At 35.8% G+C, this 25,157-nt stretch overlaps 5 protein-coding genes across 6 annotated transcripts; 3 read left to right on the top strand and 2 right to left on the bottom strand.

Annotated features, from left to right (window-relative positions):
• The first annotated feature begins 887 nt into the window (after positions 1-887).
• Positions 888-5,772, top strand: LOC108194166 (transcription factor MYB1). Its single transcript, XM_017361076.2, has 2 exons — positions 888-1,340; positions 4,767-5,772. Exons 1-2 carry the CDS (start codon positions 1,061-1,063, stop codon positions 5,585-5,587), a joined length of 1,101 nt encoding a protein of 366 aa, XP_017216565.1. The 5' UTR covers positions 888-1,060; the 3' UTR covers positions 5,588-5,772.
• A 611-nt stretch (positions 5,773-6,383) lies between these two features.
• LOC108194303 (uncharacterized) lies at positions 6,384-8,614 on the top strand. Its single transcript, XM_017361252.2, has 3 exons — positions 6,384-6,733; positions 6,825-7,241; positions 8,110-8,614. The coding sequence occupies exons 2-3, from the start codon at positions 6,832-6,834 to the stop codon at positions 8,354-8,356; spliced, it is 657 nt and encodes a 218-aa protein (XP_017216741.1). The 5' UTR covers positions 6,384-6,733; positions 6,825-6,831; the 3' UTR covers positions 8,357-8,614.
• A 2,902-nt stretch (positions 8,615-11,516) lies between these two features.
• On the top strand, positions 11,517-16,190 carry LOC108193134 (uncharacterized). Of its 2 annotated transcripts, none has more exons than XM_017359653.2 (4): positions 11,517-11,681; positions 11,806-11,867; positions 13,725-13,815; positions 15,509-16,190. In XM_017359653.2, the coding sequence occupies exons 2-4, from the start codon at positions 11,808-11,810 to the stop codon at positions 16,081-16,083; spliced, it is 726 nt and encodes a 241-aa protein (XP_017215142.1). In that variant the 5' UTR covers positions 11,517-11,681; positions 11,806-11,807; the 3' UTR covers positions 16,084-16,190. The 2 variants fall into 2 exon arrangements, with proteins under 2 accessions (XP_017215142.1, XP_017215141.1); XM_017359652.2 differs by having other exon boundaries at positions 11,542-11,681; positions 11,778-11,867.
• A 203-nt stretch (positions 16,191-16,393) lies between these two features.
• Positions 16,394-20,466, bottom strand: LOC108196607 (uncharacterized). Its single transcript, XM_017363960.2, has 3 exons — positions 20,224-20,466; positions 17,054-20,056; positions 16,394-16,964 (listed from the first exon to the last, which is right to left on the bottom strand). Exons 2-3 carry the CDS (start codon positions 20,042-20,044, stop codon positions 16,683-16,685), a joined length of 3,273 nt encoding a protein of 1,090 aa, XP_017219449.1. The 5' UTR covers positions 20,045-20,056; positions 20,224-20,466; the 3' UTR covers positions 16,394-16,682.
• Positions 20,467-22,785: 2,319 nt separating this feature from the next.
• Positions 22,786-24,156, bottom strand: LOC108195352 (glutathione S-transferase U8). The gene is made up of 2 exons (XM_017362314.2): positions 23,749-24,156; positions 22,786-23,311 (listed from the first exon to the last, which is right to left on the bottom strand). Exons 1-2 carry the CDS (start codon positions 24,073-24,075, stop codon positions 22,970-22,972), a joined length of 669 nt encoding a protein of 222 aa, XP_017217803.1. The 5' UTR covers positions 24,076-24,156; the 3' UTR covers positions 22,786-22,969.
• Positions 24,157-25,157: the final 1,001 nt, after the last annotated feature.

The raw sequence follows: 25,157 nt of genomic DNA on the forward strand, positions 1-25,157 counted from the left end.
CTACAATAAATATGTGGACTACATGGAACTTAACTCTGAGTTTTTAACAATTACTAGTGATTTTCAATAATTAATAGATCGTTCTTGTTTCTATGTTTCAGGGGTGAGGTGGAAGTAGTGTGGATTTAGGCTTGAGACGTTTTATTTCAGACATTAAGTTTTATTATCTTAACTTCCGGAGACATTTTCATGTCTTTCGGTTAGATAATAATGAAAAAACTCCTCGGAGTATTGGTGGATCTCGATACGAGCAAGTGTATTTTTTGTCAGAAAAAAAAAAAGAAGAAGAAGTATAGATGGTGATCTAATTTTCACATAAGCATGCAAGTGACAAAATGCATTAATAAAGCAATATTGACAAATATAGTTATGTACTTTAAGATTATGTAATTAAAATATAGCTTTATTTGGATATATTTGGTGCTATTTTACATTTACTATTGGACCATAAATTCTATTTTATCACCAAAAACCACTTTTTGATTTCAAATTATAAGAGCATCTCCAATGACGTTGGCTATAATCGTTGGCTAAATTAGACCTGTAAGACATTAGGTAAAATTTGCTGAACCTGTAAGACATTGTGCTTCAATGGTATTGGCTATATGGGTTGGTTATAATTTAAAAATAGTATGTTATTAATATTTAGATTGTTATATATATTGAATCTTACAAATAAAAAAAAGGTTGTTATATATATAGAATATATCAGTTTAATATGATAATAAATAATATGAAATCAGCGGAAAGGAAGAAAATAAATTGCGAAAAATGATGTGGAATTTTTATAGACAAGGGTTGGAGTGATTTTTTTTGTACATTAACTATAATTTTTAATTTTCATAAGCCGCGTAAAAATTTAGCTAAGTGTTTCTCGTGGTGGAAGGAGATGCTCTAACAATACCTACGTCTATTTTAACATCGACTTGCTCTAACAATAGCCGCATCTATCTTGACATCGTCGTTAGACTTGCTCTCAAGTACTTCGAGTTCGGCTCACATTTAACCTTTGAGGCGTTTTGGTGTTGGGAAAACGGTGAAATTAACCCAAGCATAAACCATGATGGACAATGTGCCGGAAATGCGTGATGTTGTCGGCGTGGATGAGGAGGATGACACCGGCGAAGAAGAATCAGGTGAAAGCATAGGGAGTAAAAAGCAGCGAGTAAAGGGGCCGTGGTCAGAAAATGAAGATGCTATACTAAGTCATATCGTGGGGAGTTTTGGGGCCAGGAATTGGAGTTTGATCGCGAAAGGAATACCGGGAAGATCAGGAAAGTCATGTCGTTTAAGATGGTGCAATCAGCTTCATCCTGCCCTCAAGCGCAAACCCTTTACTGGTACCCCATTTTTTATCTGCCATTTTACATTTGTAATTCAGCTGTTTCATTGTTTCTACAATTTGCCTTCTTGCTTTGTAAACCAATCATAATTGCGTTTTGAACTGTCTTTAACAAGGGCTTTTGTTTTTACATTGTGGATCTCTCTCTCTCTCTCTCTCTCTCTCTCTCTCTCTCTCACTCACTCTCTCTCTCCCTCTCTCCCTCCCTTCCTCCCTCCGTGTTGAACTACAATTTATTCTCACTAATGTGTTCTACTTTGGAAGTGTAATTACTCTCTCTCCCCCCCCCTCCCTCCCTCCCTCTCTCTCTCTCTCTCTCTCTCTCTCTCTTTCCCTCCCCCCCTCTCTCGCTCCCTCCCTCCCTCCCTCCCTCGGGTTCAAGAGGTTTTTGGATTAATACCCTAGTTCACATCTTTGAAGTTATCACCGATGTTGAACTACAATTTATTCTCACTAATATGTTCTACTTTGGAAGTCTAATTACTACATTGTAGCTGATTCAGGTAAGACAGGGTTTTTTGATAAAGAGTTACAATTCCAATGTTTTTGTATGTTTAAGGGATTTGGTCAGGCCTTTTTAAAACGGAGTCCTTAACTTCTATATTTAATGATTTGCTAGATTGTGCACTGATGTTTCTGGAAAGTGCATCTGATTTTTGCTTGCAAATAAGATGTTGAAATTTGTAGGGGTATGAGGTCTTAGGAATTTCTTTTGTTTTAAAAGAGAAGTTTGTAAGAGTTTATTCAATGGTAGAAGAGATGAAGATAAAAAATGTTGTATCAGACTGCAAGCCAACAAATCACTGATGAGGATAGTTGTGGCAGTCGTTGCAATCATTTCTTTAAATCACTCACCTGGATAATTACAATCATAATCAGTTCCCTCACGTTCCTTTGTATATATTTAAAATTCCAATTAACTATTATCTTATTCACACACTGACCTGATAGTGTACTTACAAGCTTGTGAGGATGTATCATTTTTTTAAGGTTGATAGTGGAGTCAGCATGGCTGCATTGGCGTTGAATCAGACATTTGATGGATAATAGCTGTGAAATTTATGCTAGTACAACATTTGTCGGGTGTCAGTTTGGTAATAGTCTAAGATATTAGAATAATTTGATATCATTCTTAATTTTTCTTGTAAAGGTAACCTTATTGTGGCACTGAAGGGAAGCGGTTAAACAAAAATGTCATACAAAACTAAGGAATAAGCGGAAATATAGATTTTGCATCTTTGTGGTATGTGTACAGGCATACATAAGCAATAGTTGATAAGAATAAAGATACTAGAACTTCCTTGTTATTTTTTAAATTCGAATTTTCCTTTTAATAACTTTTTTTAAATCTAGGGCATAAGCAGAGGATATAAATGATTTGATCCCGTGCTGTGTCTCTATAAATCTTATACATAATTAACATCTTTTATGGCATTTATAAGTAGCAATGTTGTTAGAGCATTCCTAGGCACTCACCCAGGCTACAGGTGCATTAAACTCATGTGACGCTGCTGAGTGCATCCTATTAAACCTATTGTGACGTATTATATAGAAAAAAAACTATAAACTGGCCCAATTCTCAAACTCCTCCCTGTGCTTTAATAACTCTCTTTTTCACAATGCTACTTTCTTCTCCGCCCGTCTTCCTCTTCTGATGCACTATGATTTCTTTTTTTGATGTGATTCTTCTTTTCTATGTGTATCATTACAAATATTTTTTGAGCTATAATGCTATATGAGTATGAACAAAATTTGTAACTTCATTTGTGCTTTTAATCAATTGCCAGCATACATTTAAGTTTTTAACATATCTATCCCGGTAAAAAAATTATATCATGATAATCAAATTTTGGTACTTTGCTATTTGGTACTTCTGATGTTACACTGAAATGGGGTTTTCCTAATTAATAAAGAGTATGGATTAGTTGATGTTCTTTGTCCATATGGTGCATGGCTGCTTCTTTCGACCAAAAAAGGTTCTATATATGAGTTTGGGAGTATGGCCTCTCGATATGAAGAATATATTATTTGTTAAATTTTTGATAAATGATTTATAGTATAGTACAACTCATCTAAATAAATACTCTCCAAATTGATAAACTTTTTAAATTACTAAATATATGAAAAAAACTGGCCCAGTTCTCAAACTCCTCCGTGAGCTATAATAACTCTCTATTTCACATTGCTACTTTCTTCTCCCCCGTCTTCCTCTTCTTGTGGATTATAATTCTCTTTTTTAGTGTGTTGCTTCTTTTCTATGTGTATGATTACAAATATTTTTTGAGCTATAATGCTATATGAGTATGAACAATATTTGTAACTTCATTTGTGCTCTTAATCTATTGCCAGCATACATTTAAGTTTTAACATCTCTATCCCAGATTCCCAGTAATTATCTTTGATAATTCCTGTGATAGACATGCACCAGTTACATAGGACTACAATCCTTGCTGATAATCTATATTTAACGTCATCATCATTATTTTATTATGTGTTTTTTGTAATGTATATTATTTGATGTTCTTTGTCCATATGGTGCATGACTGCTTCCTTTCGACCTAAAAAGGTTCTAAATATGAGTCTGGGAGTGGCCTCTAAACATGAAGAATATAATATATGTTAAATTTTTGAAATGATTTATAGTTTAGTGCAACTCCTCTAAATAAATACTCTCCAAAGTGATAAACTTTCTAAATTGATAAAAATTATTGGTCCCAAGTTGGGACCAGTATTAAAATTTTATACCCCTTTATCATGATAATTAATATATTCTAGAAATTTTTAGTGTTAAATATTTGTCCCAAATCTCGAAAAGTGATATTTTCGGCTAGATACATACTTTAATACACTTCATGAAGATGAAACTATTTTTTAATACTGATTTGTGCAATTTTTTTTGTTGAATAACTTACAGACCTTGTATTATCATCTATGTTATCTGTAACTAGTCTTTGTGATATCTATTATGTTCTATTTATGACAAAATTTCATCAATTTACGTAATGTTGTTGAATTTATTTTATTATATTGACCCTGAAAGTGTTAATGTACATAAATGTTAAGTATATCACTTGAAAATGATGTGCATGAAGAGTTTTACTATGTAAAAATCAATTATAAATAATTTTATTAGAAATATATAAACCTCTCTAAAGTGATAATTTTCTCTAGACCCAAGGATATTATTTTAGAGGGGTTCTACTGTGTATGTGAACTGTTTATTGCTATACAATATCTATGGCTGCACTATTGCTACAATTTAATCTATTTATTTCTTTTTGTGTGGCTTCAAAACAGTTTGTAATAAAACCAGAAGAAGAGAGAGCGGGGAATGGAGTATCCTCTAAAATTCTGTATATGTCAGCATAGCATGCTTTGCTTCAGTGGTAATATATGAGTCTGATGTAACTTAAATTTGTGGCAGATGAAGAAGATCGACTCATACTTCAAGCCCATTCCATTCACGGAAACAAATGGGCATCTATTGCTAGACTTCTGCCGGGAAGAACAGACAATGCTATCAAGAACCACTGGAATTCTACCCTGAGGCGCCGGGGCATTGAACTTGGCAAGTCGATGTTTGAGCGTGGTAACTGGCTTGAAGATGCTAGTGGAGACGAATCAAAAGTATCATCAGAAGAGACACTGTCATGTGGGGATGTAAATTCATCCAAGTCCTTGGAGGGGAAAAATGTCAACTCCTTGGAAACGGATGGTAAGAGTGCAGACGATGTTCAAACAGAATATCAGTTATGTAACGAAGCCAGATATCCACGTACGGTTTTCCAACCTGTTCCTCGTATTAGTGCATTTAGCATATATAACCCTTTGGATGGCCCAGAACCTCTGGTGCAGCACAGAAGGGTGACTTGCTCTCAGAAAGTGATTCTTCCCCCAAAACCGGATGCTGTAATAGGTAAATTGCTGGAAGGAAGTTATGGTGAGCGATTGGTGCCTCGCCAATGTGGCTATGGTTGCTGTGGTACATCAACTAAGAAAATGTCCAAAAGCTCTTTCTTGGGGCCTGAATTTTCTGATTATGAAGAACCCATATCCTTTCCTAGTCATGAATTGGCTGGATTGGCTGCAGAGATAAGCAATATTGCTTGGCTTAAAAGTGGATTAGATAATAGCAACATAAAAGCCCCTGATCATGAAAGTGGCTGGTCGATGATCTCTAGAGGATATCACGTGCAAAGGGGACATATTGACAAGAGCAAAAATAATGTCCATTCACAAACATAAGGGAGAATTTACCAACTGACACGTTGACCGGTATTTCCAACTTTTAATATTAGGCCTGCTTCTGTCCAACAGTAGAAAATTTCTAAGCCGAGTTGATATAATTCTAGGCTGTGTAGCATGTATCATTAGTATAATGTTAAACTGTATTTCTGATCGTTTACTAATAGCATGACAAGTTATAGACCTTTTTGTGATTTTTGCAAGGAATGGGAGTCAGAAATCATCTCTAAATAAATTATATGCAGTAGACTATCATTTGGCTAGCTGATTATGACCCGTGGTTTATGATTTCTGCACACCAGGAACAGTTGACATTTATAATTCTAACTGTATTTTACAACAGATGTTGGCAACTTGGCTTGCCACAGAAGTATTCTGGCATGATAGTATGTATATTGACATTTACTCTGCACAAGAGCATCTTCAACCGCGTGAAATCTTTATCTAAAAGCAACTAATACGCAACAAAAATCATAGGGATTATGTAAAAAAACTCAACTGTAATGACATATTGTCATTTTTCCTTCCTTCATTCCATTGAAGTGAACACAACCTAAGTCTTCGGTTGGAGAACGAAGTTGGTTTAAAACAAGGCAAAGGCTCTTAAGAATTGAGGAGCGCTTGGAGAGACTGTAGGAGTTAAATTATGTTGGGGAAGCTGTTAAAGTTAAATGGAGTAGTGGGTGCAATATGATCAACCTTTTTATGACTATGTAAGCAGTCAAGAGTCATGACATCGGCTGCCAAGGCCCTACTAAATTTCACACTAGTTATAATTTTACATCCACTGCATATGGGGTTTAGCTCAGCTCAGCTCATAAAAAATCTGAAATATTTACACACATAAAAAGTGACTCTTTTTTTGTTACTTGTCTGTCATCTTTGTCTGTACAAATCAGAGAATGGATCCAAGTGTTGAAGTAGACGCTCGACCAAACTCAAACTGAACACAAACCACCTTTCTTTCTTTCCTTCTCTTTTCACCACACCCATTATTCCCCCACCCCCCAAACAATTTATTACAACTACATTTAGTGCTTACCAGCAATCGTATGTTTTGTTGTTTTGTTTCATTAATGAAAATTATGGATTCAGTAGTTGTTGATAGGGTCACCTAATCCAGTAACCCACTGCATAAAACTCAATGTTAGTGCTCTCTGCTTTATCATCTTTTTCAAGTTTAAAGCTTTTCAAGATTATATACATTTAACTGCACATTTCTTCATCTGGTGTCAAGTCTCGCGATGGCCCATTTGGATTTAGAATGCGGTGGTGGAGTGAGGGATGAGCAAGAGGAAGAGGAGGGGAGTGTTTGTTTTTCGGAGGCTTCTTGTTACTCTCAGTTTTATTCTGCTGATGGTTCAAGTGATGACTCTAGTTCTGATCATGAAATCTGTCAGGTTTTGGATTCTAGGAGAGTTTCGTGTTCTGTAGTTGAACCAGACTACTGTCGGGTTGATGACAGCAACAACGGGGTTGTTCAAGTGAACGTGCAATCGGAGAGGGATTGTAGAATTTGCCAACTCAGTGTTGAGATGGATGCTGCTCACCAGGAGAATGGCATTGCCATTGAATTAGGTTGTTCGTGCAAGGATGATCTGGCTGCTGCTCATAAGCATTGTGCCGAGGCCTGGTTCAAGATCAAGGGGAACAAGTGAGTATAAGTCTCGACACACTTACTTGAAACAGTATTCAAGTTCTCATTTGATACATTTGCTTTAAGAGATATAATTATTACCTGAAACATAGTTTGACAATCTTTCTGCATTATGAATACAGTTTTAGTAGAATGTCTATGCTTCTGTTTAAACTAGCAACTTATTTCGGTCATCAAGGTTTGCATTGATACAAGATATATCCTGATTCTTCCAGTTTTTTTTAGTTTTAGTGGAAGAAAAAGAAGAAAAGGCTAAGACGAATATGTTAATTAAAGAAGATTATGAAAAAGTAAAGCAAAAGATAAAGTTGTTGAACAGATTGCTGATGTTTCACAGATGATTCCCTTCCTATTTGTGTCTTTATCTCAACCTATTTTAAGATTCCAATTGTGTTTGTGAAAGTAGAGATTTGACCCTAGTGCCTGCTTGGAAATCGCTGTTTCGGGCTTTTTACGATAAGAAGCCGGCTTCTATATTTCTTGACCAGTTTGTGTAAAATGCCAGAAGCATTTATAACAAGCTCAGAATGCTAGCTTTTGTTTCAGGACTTTTTTTTTTTTTTCCAAACAGTTTAATCACTCATAAATCTTAATTAACTTCTCATTTTATAGTCGGCTTCTTTGCTTTAAACCAGAAGCATTTTTTTAAATTTATCCAAACGGCCCCATAATATACTCGTCTACTCTGGTTTATTTATATTTACTATACTACAGTCTACCGCGCTGTGCTGGTAAATATTTCACTCTATACAGATTGCAGATAGCTATTGTCTATACACGATAAGCCCAGTGAAAGGGTTAAATTTTTGTTGATGCTCAGTCTGTAGTAGGATTATCTAATTCTGAAGCATTTTCATTATGTCAGGATATGTGAAATATGCAATTCAGTCGCACGAAATGTTGTTGGCCCAAATGACACAGAAGTAGCACAACAGGGAAATGAGGCAAACGCGATGCCAGCAACAGCAGCCTCAGCAACAGCAGCATTTTCATCATCAACCACTGGAACACGAAAATGCTTAAATGGTCACCGCTTCCTCAATTTCCTTCTGGCTTGTATGGTGTTCGCATTTGCCATATCTTGGCTTTTCCACTTCAACATACCCTCATGAATTCCCACTCAGAAGTTGGTCTTTTAAGTTCATCAGCAATCAGCAACAGCATAAGTTTAGGGAGAAATGGGTTGAACGTGCTGCCAAATTTTGGAGGCACAGCCTTCCAGTTCCACTACTATAAGTAACTTTATTTTTACAATCATATTCAAGTTTCTCATCTGTAAGGGCCTTGCTCAAGTAAACAAGTGAATAATAAATCATAAGTATCTTATTATGATTTATAAATGATTAAAATATTTTGATGCGATTTTTAAATTATTTGAGTGTTTCGGTAATTTTATTTCAGATACTGGTAATTAAGAAAAATAATAGCACTTTTGGAAAAAAAGGTAAAAAAACATAGAAGTTATGTATGATAAGAGGAAAAAATAACTTTTAAAAACATCCATATTTTTTACACAAACATATACTCTCTCCGTCCCTCGGATAAGTATACATATGGATTGGACACGGATACTAAGAAAAATGTATAAAATAATTTGGAATAATGGGAAAGAGAAAGAAAAGTAGGTAAATTAGTGGTATCCATCAATATATAATTGATAAATTTGAAAAAGTAGTTGCAAGCAGTGAGTGGGTGGTCTTTTTATATTGTAAAAATTTACTATTTTGAAATTTTTTTAAAATATATAAAATTTAGTGGTACATCCAAAAAAAAAAAGTTTATAAGATAAAATGAGATGGAGAGAGTACAAAGGAGTAAAAACCGACTTATTAATAAATAAAAAAAGGGACCGACTTCTTGTAGCACAAACCCCTCCGTGGAGCGTGCGGTATATTATCATTACTAGGGGTGTGCATGGTGCGGTTTGGTGCGGTTCCGGACATTAACCGTTACCAAACCGATGAATGCGGTTCGGTTCGGTTAATCATCATTAACCGTAACCGCACCAACTAAAACGGTTTTTCGGTTGCGGTTAACCATTAGTCGGTTGCGGTTTTTTTTTTCGGTTTTTCCACTATTATTTGCTACTCTTGTGCATAATGATTTTTTAAAAAAAATATAAATTTTCATGAAAATGTACAATATCTTCGGTTACTATTTACTATTGTTTTTATATGAGGATATAGGAAACATTACATACTTTCATCTAAAAAACCTTAATACACAATAGAAACTAAAACATACATATTTTGACAAGAAATTAGATGATGTCAAGTCAATAAAATTACCCAAAATCAATTAATCATGAAATTCAAATAAAAAGTTTTGAAAAAGTACATAAATGAAAAAAGTAGAATAGGTTTCATAATAAAATTTGATCGGCAGATTAACAACATAAATATTTCTGCTTTGTGGCAAATCACAATAGCCCTAGTTTTCGATCAAGCGCTCCTCCAAATATTTGGGTGTCCGGTTATTTAAGTTACTCAGCAAGTATGCAAGTATGGAAGAAGAACCTCCATATAAAATTAGATGTGAAGTTTAAAAATGACTAAGGTGCTTTATTACTATTATTAATATATATATATATATATATATATATATATATATATATATATATATATATATATATATCGGTTCGGTTAATTTCGGTGCGGTTTTAGCATAAAACCGAAAATAAAACCGCACCACTAATTTCGGTTTTTTATCTCGGTTATTTTCGGTTTTATTTGCGGTTTGGTTTTTTTTCGGTGTGGTTTTTCGGGTTTTTTTGCGGTTTCGGTTTTTCCTGCTCGCCCCTAATCATTACAGTATGCGTGGGCAAACAGCCTTTTAGGGGTGTAATTCGAGTCTGGCGGCTCGCGAGCTCGCTCGATTCGAACTCGTTTAAGTGGGCTTGGCTCGACTCGTTAAACGAATCGAATTCGGATAAAGATTCTGGTTCATTTAATTAAATGAGCCGGCTCGATTCGACTCGTGAAATTAAACAAGTCGAGTTCGAATAGAGGTTTAGGCTCGATTAAGTGTAAAATTATACGAGCGGGCTCGACTCAACTCGTTAAACGAGCCAAATTCGGACAAAGGTTCCGGTTCGTTTAATTAAACGAGCCGGCTCCGCTCGACTCGTGAAATTAAACAAGCGGATTTCGAGTAAAGGTTTAGACTCGATTAGTGTAAAATTATACGAGTGGGCTCGGCTCGACTCGTCAAACGAGCCTAACTCGGACAAAGGTTCTCGACTCGTGAAATTAAAGAAGCTGAGTTCGGATAGAGGTTTAGGCTCGATTAAGTGTAAAATTATATGAGCGCGCTCGCTCGACTCGTTAAAATTGGCTCGTTTAACTAAACAAGCCGGCTCGACTCGACTCAGACAAAGATTTAGACTCGATTAGTTAAATGAACCGGCTCGGACTCGATTAAACTTGGCTCGAATTAGGCTCGATTCAAAAATCGGCCGGCTCTTCTCGAATTACATCCCTGTCTTTGCACCATATCAATTTTTAAACTTTATCGATGTTCATTCGAATTCCCGAATAATTCATTTATAATCCACTTCACCTTACATAATAAATAATATTTTTTTTAGAATTTTGCCAAACACTCTTTAGAATTAGTGTTTTAGAAATCGGGAATCGACCTAGTCGGTTGATTTACCGATTTAGAATTAATCGAAAATTGGGAATTAATCAGAAGGATTAATCAAAATGAAATGGATGTATTTTAATATTAGGGTTTGTTTAGTGTGTGCCATGGGTACATGCTAAGCACAGAAACTCATAAATTTGGTGTGTTTTTATTGGTGTGAATGCAGGAGGCCATCGTTATTAAAGGGATGTAAGCCAATCAAAACATGAAAAAACAATCAAATTTTATGCTTATTGTGTGCCCATGGGCATACCATAGAAAAACCGTTAATATTAAAATGTTATTCAATATCCAGTTATTATTATTTTGGTTATTTATTAATAAACTTATCCTTACTATATCATAAATTCAATAATCGTTCATATTTAAAATGTTATAGTATTTTAATAAATTATTATATATATTCTTTATTAAGAAAATTTTAAAACAATTAATCGGATTTTAAAATATCAAATCGATCAGCAACATTGAAGGGGATTAATTAATCAGTTAAATCCACCATATTTTTAGAACGCGGCTTAAAAACACATAAATTCAGAATTAGTGTACGCAGAAACATGGAAGAGTTTGGTAAGAAAACGAATTGGGCCTGGGAATAAATCTGAGTCCAACAAATGATAGAGGTCCAGTTCGAAGTTAGCACAAGCGTAGATGCAATTTGTACAAAAAAATAGTGTAGATGTTATGCTGACTCCACTTTCTCGTGATCTCTCTCTCTCAGCAAAATCTCTCTACAGCTACAGCAGCTCAAGATAAACCAGTATTACTAGTATCAGCACCCCTTTTCACCAGGTACTAATTTAATTCTCTGCAAACTACTACTTGTCCCTTGTGTTCTGAGCTTGATTTGTCTGGATATTTTGTTTGTATATCTGTATCTCTCTGCAGTTTATGACTTGAATTTGCTTCTGTTCAGCTATGGAGATTTCAAATCTCTTGATCAAACCTCGCTTCCCTCACTATTATCTCTCCTTTTCTGTAAGTAATGTATTTCGAATTTCCTCACATCTTGTTCTTTATTTTTTACTTGCTGTATGTCTAATTATTTGCGTATTATTAAGCCAATATACAGGGTTTTCTGAAAATTAGCTTCACATCATTATATATGCCCAAAATACTAATTGCAAAACACCTAGAGAGATTAGCAGCAAAGAAAATTTTGGAGATGAATATTTCAAATGTGCACCCAATTGCGTATTTGATGCAGGGGGACTGTTTATTTAATTTTATAAAAGGGGCTGTGTTTTCCTGTCACAGGATACAATTTTTGTGTATATTATTGCACCCCTTTATAACTTGTGCTTTTCTTTACATTACGGTATTTTTATTCATTTTGTTGGAGACATCATGAGTTTTTTGCATGTCTGGAGTGGAGATATATAGTTAGTAATTGGCTTAAATGGCGTTTTTATCACTCAACTGATATCCAAGTTGCAAGTGGATCATCCGGTTAGGCTTGCCTTGGGTGAACATGTTGCCATTTAACCTGTTAGTAATCTGACTTTTGCATAGTTTTAGCTCTACAGATTGATATAAGAGCAAGTCCAATAGGTTACCTATTCCATTATCTATTGATAATATAAAATAATGAATCCTAGTGAGTCTTAGTGATTTAGGTAATCTATTTTTAGTGTCAACTCCAATAGCAATCCCTATATTTGTTCCCTTATTATTATTTTAAGAATAAATTTGAGAGAGAGAAGGGGGAAAAGGAGGCAAAAGACAAAGAAAGGAGAGAGATGAATTTTTTATTCATAAATATTAAATAGGTAATGGCTAGAGGTTACTTAAAAATAGGTAATGGCTAGGAGATTTGAGGATGTGCTAGTGATTTAGGTAACCACTAGGATAGTGTTGGACTGCCTCTTTTGTGATACATTACCTAAATATGAGTTTAGGAGCTCATTTAAGTAACCTACTGAACTTGCTCTATTACCTATTGGCTTCATTTGGAAGTGAAGATGCATAAAATGTAGCCACTCTAAAAATATATTTACAGATATCTATATATAGTTACATACATATACTTTAATTAGATTCCTAGTAATAAAATGCAACATTCAGGGAGTTTCTATATCATAATTTTAACACCCTTATAAGTTTTAGCAGTTGCTTACCTTTGACTGGAGCTCGCAGCAAAATTAAAAAGAACATCATTAGTATTAACATATTATATACATACACTAAATACATGATAACAATATTTGTGTATGCAATAGATTTTAGCTTTATTATCATAGAAAAATACGATTCTTCAAAAAAAAACAAGAAGAAACAAGTACATGAGGCAAACTCTGATTTTGTTTAAATATGTGGGATATGTCAGCTAGTTTGGATTTAAGAAGAAAATGAGAAGAGAAAAAGTATAGAACATCATTTCCTTTTCATTCCTAATCTCAATATGTTGAGCATCATTTAGCATAAGACTTTTTAAAATAACTAATCATTATTTCTTCATATCTGTTTCTTATTACTTCCAAGATTACTCTCGCTAAAGAAGCTACTATACCACTATATGTATCGTTTAAAAAGGGATGATTACTTTCTAGTTTCTGCACTGATTGACGAAGACCCTTAAACTGCAATACTGAAAAATGTTTTCCTAATCCTTCTTTTTACAGTAATTTGAATTTTAATTGTAGCGACTTACATAACTACCTGCCAGATCCATGCTATGGATATATAAATAATTGCAGAGGAGTATGGTGATGTTTTATATAAACTATGGATAATTGACTGCTGAACTAATTTGTGGAGCTCACTATATGTATATATAAAATTCTATTCTCATAGTGGAAAGTGAAATCTATCTGTTGATGTCACCTTCAATGTCAGGGAATTAAATCCAATATCAGGGAGCTCTACAGCCTACCATGTTCAAGTATAAATCATTTACGTTGCAGTGGGAAGGCAGAGCTTTATCCGGGTCAGCAGTTCCTCCTTTACAGTCCGACTCCTGCTAATTTAATATTACATAGTGTATTAGTATAGGCATATGTTATGGTAGCTTTGCTTGACTTGATTTACTATTCAATTGAGAATTGACCAATTTGACTGTTTGGTTGCCAGTGTCACTGGTACTCTTAGTCTCTAGTCGTATCGGTGGTACTAATAGTCTTCATTTATACTTGGTCAATGCAATAAATACAATAATAAATGAAAGATTTCTACAAAAGTTAGTTTTTCTAAACGGTTTGGCTAGTGTGTGCCCATGGGCACATGCTAAGCACTAACATTAATAAAAATGGAGGGTTTTGATTGGTGTGGTTGTTGTAACTGCAGGGGGTCCATCATTATTAAAGAAGGTAAGCCAATAGAAACCCTCCAATTTCATAAATTTTGGTGCTTAGTGTGTGCCCATGGGCACACCATAGAAAAATCGTTTTCTAAATATGTGTAATTTGTTCAAAAGTGGACATGTATTATGAAACGGAGGGAGTATCATTTTTCAAATTTTCTTTTCCTGAATAAAAGTTTAACATCTATATTTTTATTCAGAAAAAGAAAATTTGAATAATAATGTGTAGAAATACGTTTTTTTTTTGCACATCAAAACATGTGCAAAAAGTCAAAGCGACTAATATAAAGGAACGGAGGGAGTACTTATTATTGACAATGTCCGGTCAAGGTGTTGCGTGACAAAAAGCCTGACAAGTCAGGCACCATTTGGGCCTTAAAAAGCTCAGGATGTTGCTAAAAATATGGCTCTGCTTTTTCTGACAACCGGGCCTGTCAGGGAAATGTACGGCCTGTTTTAGGCCCGCGGACTGGGCCAGGCCAAGATTTTTTCCTTGTCAGGCTTTTTGTTTCCAGATCGGGTTGGATCTTGGGCTTACGATGTTTTAAACAACTCTAGGGAAATTGATGGAGGATACAATAATAATTGAGGTGCAAAAGAAGGTTTGAGAAGATTAAAATAAAAATAATAATAAGGTGCTAATGATAAGATCTGTGAGGATGCCAATAGGAAAATGAGTGTGTGTTCTACTTCAAACTTGGGGATGTGACTGAGGAAGAAATGAGATAAATAATTGTTTATAATTTATAAGTGTCTAGTAAGTAGTAACTTATTCTCATTTTATTCTTTAACTAAACAAGAGTTGGTATATATTTAGAAACCACATAAAGCAGCTGACAGCTTATGCTGGATATGAGAACTTTCAAGGAATTATGGCAAAAAGATGCTTTCCGTGTTGTAAAATTACACAAAAGTAATCAGCCTCTGTAAACTTTGGAACAACTCTTGGTCTCTCTCTCACCGCCATCAGTATCACTCCCTCCCTCCACACATACATACACACGTAGGTATGATGTTACACTGATTGTTAGTGTTTTAGCTTGGGTATATAATTGCAAACATTCTTATATCCCTTACAAAATACACTCTGATGCTTTTAGTTTTCATAAGAATGTCCATTTGATTATTTGTGCTCTTCTCCGACAAGCGTAGAGGCCAAATCTCTTGAAATATATTTGGACCAAATATTATCCTATTCTTAGCTGTCTAGTCCCTCTCTGTTATTATATCCAACTGGTAAGCATCAAAATGCTTAATATCGTCATATATTTACTTAACAATGCAAGTTGGTACCTAATTTAGATTAAAAAAATTAGTGCAGTACCCTTTGGAAAAGCTTCACGTTCACACTTACTGAAGACATGTCATGTTAAGAGCGAGGACTCAGAGGGGACTTTGACTGGTGAAAGCATTATAATGAATAAGCAGAGCTTAGAGCGTGAACTACAGAATGCTATTGATGAGGAGAACTATGCACGTGCAGCGAAAATCAGGGACAGCCTCCGTAATCTCCAGGAAGATAGCAAGGCTTCAGTACTAGCAGCCAATGCTCAATTTTACAATTCGTTCAGGAACGGTGATCTGGTTACAATGCAAGCACTGTGGTCAAAAGGGGATAATGTTTGCGTTGTACACCCTGGTGTGAGTGGCATATCTGGATATGACCTTGTAATGGGAAGCTGGGAATTTGTTTGGGCAGATTATGAGTTTCCACTGCAGATTGAGGTTAAAGATGTCCAGGTTAATGTCAGAGGTGATCTCGGGTATGTAACCTGCATTGAAATGGTCAAGACAAAGGGCAAAAGCTGGGGTAGGCAGTTTGCTACTAATGTGTTTGAGAAGATCAATGGTCAATGGTTTATGTGTATTCATCATGCATCATATGTGGACTTATAAATTAAAGTACTAGTAGAAAAGACATCTTCATGTAGCACCTTATATTGTATCCAACACTTTGTAAGCTTGTTGTAATTTTGAATGTACTCCCAGCTTCCCTTGGCAAATCATACAGTTACTCTAAACATTTTGATTTACAGGGAATCAGCATATTGTTGATAGATCAAATTAAGAACAATGGAAATGTGAGAAGTGGGAGAATTGGAATGTAACATTCCAACATTATTCTAAAACCATATTCAGCAACATTTAGAATTAATGAAAAGAGTAAACAGTTTAAATGCCAAAATTACAATACTACACAGAATAATGCAATTTAGGCAAGATTCATTGAGATATCTGGTAATAATTCTTCTCATTGCTAGTATCATTGTTACTTTCTTCAGGGTAAGATGTTACTATATACACAATGAAACATGTGAAACCAAATTAGATGGTCATATCTAAATCCTAAACAGACTTATTGCTCAAGTTCCACTGGATCTACAGAATCGGACTTTACAAACTTATTGAGACAATTAATGAAGTGTAGAAGCCTCATATCTAATGCTAAGCTATTTTAAGAACTGCACAACTAAATGGCAATACCTATGCCAGGACTAAACTCTACCAACTGGGGATGGAGGGGGCTTCGTAACATATTTTGCTGGGATATCCCCTGGGATTGCAATTGGAAACTCCAGCTTGTCAATGTTAGGCTGAGTAAAGCTTCTTGCATCCAACATCCCTTCAAATATTTCATGTAGTTTCTGACTACTTATAAATGCTATAGACATGAAGAATGACTGTAATAAAGAGATTGATGAATTGAATTCGACGGAGTAAACTCCAGTCTTGAAAGGGGAAAGGCTGAAACTTGGCTTATTTTCTTGGTGGCCGCCCTGTGTAATAATAGATGCAGAAATATTAAGAAAAGTAAAAAGCTTTTATTTAATAGGGTAGAATCTAGAGATTAAAGTTAATGTAATACCTCAGAAAAAAGATCTAGACCAGTAGAACAAGAACTTGAAGGTCCAGAGTTCCTCTTTTGATCTTGAGTAGTGAGAATTTGTAGTTTACAACCAACATCCCATCCTCCACAGTCACAAGAGCCACCATATCTGCATATCAGTGATGGTGAAGGTAATACTTTCTCTGGCAAGCCATGAACACCACCAAGAATGACTGTAGTGCTATCAGAGTCATTAGTTTCTCTTCCATCACGGGTATGTTCCACGAATTGGTCTGTGAACCCCTCATGCGAACAAAGTTTGCCATTATGTCCCTGTTCCCTGTCATTTATTACCTGATTCAGATTTTTGATAGCAATAGCTGCAAGTTCCTTGCTTGGCCTCAATTCTGGTGTTTCCTTGTTTCCATGTTGCATTTCAACACCATATAAAACGGATTCCCTTGACACATATTGGTCTTTCAAGTTCTCTCCACCATAACCTGGAGGACAAGAATTGAAAACTTTCATCTGACCAATGATGTTATAGCCAAAGCTGGAACGCTTCCCTCTAAATCCTTGACTCATCCAACTTCCATTTTTATTTTTTATTTCATGAACGGAGTAGAGTGCATAGATCAAGCAAGAAGCATTATCACCCGGTGTTGGCAATTGTTTAACTGCAGCAACAAGGACATCACTTCCATTATCAACCACGAGTTTAAATAAGGGAAGTCCATTTTTACGTGTTAACTGCAGAAGAGCCTGAACATTCGACGTCTCATGCCTATGATTCTGAAGCAACTCGCTAGTACTCAAGGGCTTGAGGTTCACAGATGTCAAGTCTTGTTTTAATGGTTTTACAGTCTCTGCAGAACTTAATACTCCTCTTGGCTTTAGCAGTGGGTCTAGCAACCTCCGTAAAGGGCTAGACCTGGTTCTGTTGCTAGTACTAATACTGTCTTGGTTAAATCTATCCAAACCAATAACTGCATCGAGTGCTGCTGGATGGGACTTGAAGCTTAACTGTGGACCTGAAGAAACCTCCTTGAAGTCAAGACTCTTACTTATCTTACGACGGTTGCTAAAGCTAAATCGCCGACTAGGCGAGGTGTGCCTTCCCGCAGTATCAGGCTGTTTAGCAATATTTTGAGCCAATCTCTTGGGTGTCTCAGTTGTAGCTGAAGGACCAAACCTGGCACTGTTACTAACACGTAAGTTGTCTTGACTAAGGTCATTCGGACCACTAGGAGCTTCAGACCTTACTGGCCCAGACTCTGTACCACAAGAGCTTAACCGTGGAACAGAGGACCCCTCCTTAAAGCTGAAACTTCTGGTCATCCTGCTAAAGCTAAATCGACTAGGTGATGAATGACGTCCTGTCATACCAGGCTGCTCAGGGAGATCATGATCCAATGTCCTTGAAGTCTCGGTCTTAGTTGAAGGGCTTAAATTGGGATCGTAACCAGCAGTTACACTGTTTGGGTCAAATTTATCTAAACCGCGAAAAGCTTCAACGCTTAGTGGCCCAGACTTAACTTTAGCGGAAGAAGAGCTTAAAGGTGGAAGAGAAGTACCCTCCTTATAGCTTAGACTTCTGGTCATCCTGCTAAAAGTAAAGCGTCGACTAGGTGATGTATGCATTACCATTGTAGCTGCCTGTTCCAGTGTATCTTGATTTATTCTGCTGGGAGGGTCAGGTGTACTTGATATCTTGGACGTTGCACTTGTATTGTCGCGGTTGAATGCATCCCAACTAGCACAAGTTCCAGACTCTAGTGGACCAGAATTAACTGTATAATAAGAAGATTCTGATCGTGTGATAGAAAGATCCTTCTTCAAAGTTGCATTTCTGGCCTTCCTAGCATAGCTGCTATCACCTACATGTTTACCTGGTGTCACCTGCTTTGCTGAAATACCTTGATTCAATCTGCGGGGAGCCTGATATGAAGATTCTAACCTTGAGCTGTGCAGTTCCCGACATTTACTGTATAAAGGTATGAATGGCTCTTCTTTCGGCCTTTGATGCAAACCAGATGCGTCAAACTGAAGCTTTACATCCAGAGAATTGACTGAACTACATTGTTCCACATTAGACTCTACACGTGTAGCAACATTCTGAGGGAGTGGACAAGAGTGAGGTACCTCAGAATAGAGTTGTAAATAATGAAGCTCCTCCTCAGGGGACAAGCATCCTAGATTCAAATCTGTTTCCCCCGGAATGCTATCAAATGAAGTCCTGGATTTTGGAAGCTGGATACTCTTCGTGCCCCGCCTGCTGGGAGAGCTTTTGGGTAAAAGGAGAACAATGCTGTCGTGGTCACATGGCTGGCGAGGAATATCTATTTTTTCATCCATCATTGTACCAACTAGAGCATCCTGTGCACTCTTTGTAACATGTGAGGAAGTCGATAAGGTATTTTTTCTTCGGTTTAATGACAGAAGTTCCTTTGCTGACTTGTTACACTTATCAGACTCTTTCCTCCTTCCTCTCTCATGATCAAAATCTGAAAACATCTCACCAGAAGATTTAGCTTTCATGTGAAAGTTCTGTTTTCCATCTACATTGCTCCATGGAGCCGTTTCAAATCCTCGAGGTTTGGTGACCTTGCCTCGAGACCAAACAGCTTGTTTGTCTTGGTAAGCTGAGTTAGGACGCAGCCCATCAGAAGACGGGTACTTGTTCCTCTGAGAAGCATAATTTTTGGTGTGGGAAGGTGCAGTCGAAAGTGTCGATGATTGAGCAGGCATACAAGACGGGGTCGTGGCAGAAGAAGATGATTGCACGATGTCCTGATGGTTGTTCCATTTCTCCAAACGCTGCCAATCAAGAACTCCGAAATGGAGAAGCTTCCCTTGAAAACTCTGTCTCGTATCCATTGGTTGAAGAAAAGCAGGCAAATTAGTCATGTGCTTGACAAGCTCATCATCCTTGTTTCCATTTTTTTGTTGCACATGATCTCGAAATCTTACATCATCCAGCGGGTGTGAATTGGGGATTGAAGTGAATTGAGGGTCTAGGCTATAATCCATATATTCATAGGCCTAATTACAGCAGAAACAAACAAAATGCCAAATCAATAACTCACAAACAACTAAGCGCTATACAAAATAAAGTCCAGATCTAAGCGAGATGTATGGATGTGAAAAACAAAGAGTACATGAATGTATGTATGTATTGAGCAATCAGGTAAAATGAAAAGTAAAGTAACCTGATATTGACGAGAAAAGTTGATCGGAGGCGTAAGCGCGAGATGTGAAAGGGGTTTAGCCTTTAGTTGAGTGCAGCCAAACAAAAGGATGTGCAATGTGTCAACACCATCTTCTGCAAATTCCTGCTGCTGCAACTGCTGCTGAAATTTTGCAGAGACTCACCAATTGAGAGAGAGAGAGAGAGATGGTCTGAGAGAGAGAGGGGGGGAGAGAGATGTTCTGTTGTCAAATTGGAAAGTGTTGGACAGCTTGTTCAAGATTTGTTATTTAGAGGTATTATTTCACAGTTACTCTACTAAATTATTACTACTACAGTACTAACGGGGGTGTATTCGATTGGGATTTTAATGCATTGTTTTTAGTCTATGGATTTTAATGGATTGTATAGGATTTTGATTTTTTGCGGATTCTTGATGAAATGTCGCAGAGTTTATAGGATTTAGGTACAATGCTTCAAAATCCCATTGAATTTGGTGGGATTTCAAAAAACTTAAAATACACTGAAGAATGCCACAAAATCCATCATTTTATGAAATGAAAAAAAATCCATCAGCATTTGAATACCATCAGATTTTAATGGATTTTAAACAATCCCAATTGAATACCATCAGATTTTAAAGCATAATTTAAAATCCCAATTGAATACCACTAGATTTTGTAGCATAGTTTAAAATCCCAATTGAATACCTCAAGATTTTAATGGATTTCAAACAATCCCAATCGAATACCCTCGGATTTCATGAATGCAAAAAAATGCTTTAAAATCCCAATCCAATACACCCCTCTAAATTTTAATAATATCTCTCGAATCGTTTTCAAATTTCAGATTTTCAATTGCCACCGACAATTGCCCTTCTCATCTCCCTTTCTTTTTTTCAATAATTTTATGTCATATTATATATATTAAAGAAGATTCTAGATATTGTGATAGAATATATTAGCTGTTTATACAATTTTATTCTATGGATGGTCTTAATAATGCCGTTTTAAGTGATATTAAAATAAATGATTCTTGATTAAAGTAAAAAAGTGAAGGAGAAGCTATAAGGAAGTTAAGACTTATAAGTGATTAAGGTGTTTGGGAAAGAAGTAGAAGCTGTGAGAGAAAAGTTAGCAGTTGTAACTTCTAAAAAGTGCTTCTGTTTTTACACAAACGGTTCGATAAAAATAGAAACTGAACTTCTTTGGAAAAGAAGTGGAACTCCTCCGTGTCGCCAAACGGGCACTCTAGTAGTAACCTATTTTTATGAAAAATTAGGTTCTAAAATGTTAATTTATTATGATATATTTTCCATAAATAAGATTAATGATAAAGAATGTTCGATTTATTTTGTTAAAAATATGAACGATTTAAATTACTAAGTTATTTGAAATTTTATATATTTATATTACATATTTATATCATAATATTAAATTTTTAATCAAATATATAAATATTATGAATATGAGAAGTATTAATCGAAACTTGACTACCCTAAACCTTACAGTATATTCTTTTTCCCAAATTTATATAATTATGCCCTTTACTTTGCTTTAGGGGCTCGAATCCCTGTGCAGGTTAGGTGGGCCCGGTACGCAGTGGACCTGGGCATGGGGGTGGTTTAGCTGTATAATCATTTCATACACTAATGGAATTTCTTCACTTTCTTTTTCTGTATGCTTGCTATTGTCACGTTTACACATACATTTTGGCCCTCTTGGATAAGATGTGTACCCCGGGAGCATCTCTGGCAGTGTCTTAGTGTCTTCCTCATAAATATTATAAAATATTGAATCCTAATGATTTAGGACAAGATTTTGTATTTCAACTCCAATAATGATCCTTATAATTCATTCCTTATTATTATTATAATAATAAATTTGGAAAGAGATTGATAAAAGATGGAAAGAAGAGAGAGAAAATAAGTTACAATAAGAGAGAGAAATGATTTTTTTATTAAAGAAATCAAATAAGGCATGGCTAGTGGTGCCTTATTAATAAGGCATGGAAGGAGGATCCTAGTGATTTAAGGCACCTCTAAGACACTGCTGGAGCACTAATTTATGTCACATTCCTTATAATTGGACTTAGGACATGAAATAGGGAAGCTGCTGGAGCACTAATTTATGTCACATTCCTTGTAATTGGACTTAGGACATGAAATAAGGAAGCTGCTGGAGTTGCTCTTAGATTCTTAATTTGAGAAAAGTGAGTATGTATATTTAAAGTGTGTTGTCCCCGCTAAAATAATACTCCCTCCGTAGGATATATGACATATCTATATGTATACCATGTTCGAACATATTTCAAGACCCTCTTAGTAAATTATAATTTCATGATATTTGTTTTAATTAAATTTTTAATTAAAAGTTTAAACAACAAATTTTATTCAGAAAAAAAATTAAAAAATTATGAAAATATAATTTAGAAAAGTCTTAAAAAACGTGTCAAAAAGTAGGGAGGAGTTCATTCTCACGTTACAAACTAGCATGGGTTTTTGTTTAATAAAAATTAAAATCTGACCATTAATCCCTCGATTTGAAATTTCGACAATCATAACGAAATTTAGTGAAGAATACGGTTTGCACTCGTAACTTACTCATAAATATGTCATAAAATGAAGAATTGTAATTTGTTCACTGAAGAGAATGCCTGACCAGATAAATCAAAACCTTATTCAACCCAACACCAGACGTACACACAAACACAAAGCAAATTAAGCAACACTGCAACAGGTCGTAAACTGAGGAAATGATTCAAGATAATCATTTGGTGGGTTTGAAGTACGTTTGGAAAAGGGAGAGTAACTCAGATCTTTTAGGCAAACTGGTCTTCATGACGCTGGACTCAACATACTCATTAATCCATTGGTGTATTCTTGGATACTTGTCTTGCGTCAATACCTTGATCTCGCAAACTTCTTCAAGAATACCGAACCAAAGCCCCAAGAAATTTGCTATAATGTCAGCTAGTCCAATTGTTTCGCCACCGAAGAACTTCTTGCCTTGGAGTTCATTTTCAAGTGTTCTCAGGGCCTCCTCTGTCTCCTTAGTAGCTTGCTCTTGCTCCTCTCCTGTGCTCCTAATAGACTTCCACATAGGCACCAGCTATATCCACAAGGTACAAATTTTCCAACATGTAGTTTAGTTAAAAGCTATATTTGTACTCCCTTTGTCCCAACCAAATATTTATATTCAAATATTTACATTCGAGCTGGACATGAAAGTTAAGAAATAAGTAAAGTAAGAGTGAAAAAGTAAGAAAGTGTAGATAGAAGAGTGATTGATATTTAACGTATTAAATAAATATAGTGAATAAAAGTAGCGGGAGCCGCTGATTTTCATATTATAAAATTTTATTATATTTGATTAGTTATGAAATATAAAGAACTGAATCGGACATCGCGTAAAAAAAAACATAAAGAAATAATTGAGACATAGAAGGTAGCATTGTAGCATAGCGGATTCAAACTCGGGTTACGTATGTAAGTGAGTATTGCGTTGGAATGCAGAGTTATTGCAAAAAATGTAATGGAATAGTTTACCTTATCATCTATATACTTGGCCCAGAAACGCGCCATGGCTCTTTGATGAGGATGTTGAGGCAGAATGGGAGTGCCCGATTTCCATGTGTCATCGATGTATTCAATAATCACGATGGACTCTGCAATGGGCTTGCCATTGTGCAAGAGCACTGGGATTTTCTTATGAACAGGATTGTACTTGAGAAGTAAAGGACTTTTGTTACCAGTGTCTTCTTCTATGAGTTGATACTTGACTCCTTTCATTTTCAGTGCAATTTCAACTCTACTGCTAAATGGGCTTCCCCATGCACCAAACAACTTCACTTCTTCCTCTTCATAGCCTGCCATTGTTGACTAATTCTTGGATCCGCTTTCTTGATAGTATACTACTTCTTGGGTTTTTACCTAGGCAACTTGTTGGTTTCTTTATATACCCACATTTTCAGCTTCTCCAACAAGCTAGCTTTGAATAAATTAGTATATACCTGCTTTATTATCAACCACATAGCCATAGGTAAGCACTTCCTTCAAGATTTGGCGGACGTGTGGGGTGACCTCATCCGGTATACTGAAATATACTCCCTCGTCCCTTCCATTTCTTTACACTTTTCTTTTTGGGATGTCCCATCCATTTCTTTACATTTCAAAACTTACCCAAAATAGTCAATGGGTCCCACCACTTCTTCACTTTTCTTTCCTTTTCACACTACTTTTACTCCACTATCTTCTTTTTATACATTAAAAATCAATCGGTCCCACCACTTCACCCACTTTTCTTTCTCTTTTCCACTACTTTATACATATTTCTTAACCTCCGTGCCCAACCCAAACGATAAGAAATGGGAGGGACGGAGGGAGTATATGATTAATCGTTTGATTTGGTTGTCGTCTCATCGTCTGCCTTCACCGGTCGTCCATGTGCATCCCAATCTGTAATGTACACTACATTAAATTACAAATCGGTTGAAATACAAACTACTTCTGTTTTAACCAGAATTTTCGGGTTGATTACTAAGCAATTTAATCAAATAAGATATGCAAATAAAGTAAAAAATACACAAGAAAATGGTGACGCGGAAAACCCCCGAATAGGGTAAAAACCGCGGGTGGGGATCAATACCCAGCCAATATGATTTCTCCACTATATGATTTTCGGATACAGTAGCTTTGGTAGGTGTTGATACATTGTGAAAAGAACAAATAAATACAAGTGCTAGCTCAAGTAAAACACTGTTGCTATGGATAAAATAGACTACTAAGATTGACTACTCTTTCTAATGTCTACTGGCAGAAGCTTGTGTATAGTTTTGAGTGGAATAGGTAACTAGGCTGTCGCTCCCCTCTCCATCCCGTGAACATTTGCATGGCTTTATAGTACTCCAAAATGAGAGTTCTGATGTCACCCCACTACTCTTTAGCCAGTATTTTGT

Source organism: Daucus carota, chromosome 7 (genome assembly GCF_001625215.2).
Source record: "Daucus carota subsp. sativus chromosome 7, DH1 v3.0, whole genome shotgun sequence".
In the NCBI taxonomy this organism is placed as follows: Eukaryota; Viridiplantae; Streptophyta; class Magnoliopsida; order Apiales; family Apiaceae; genus Daucus; species Daucus carota.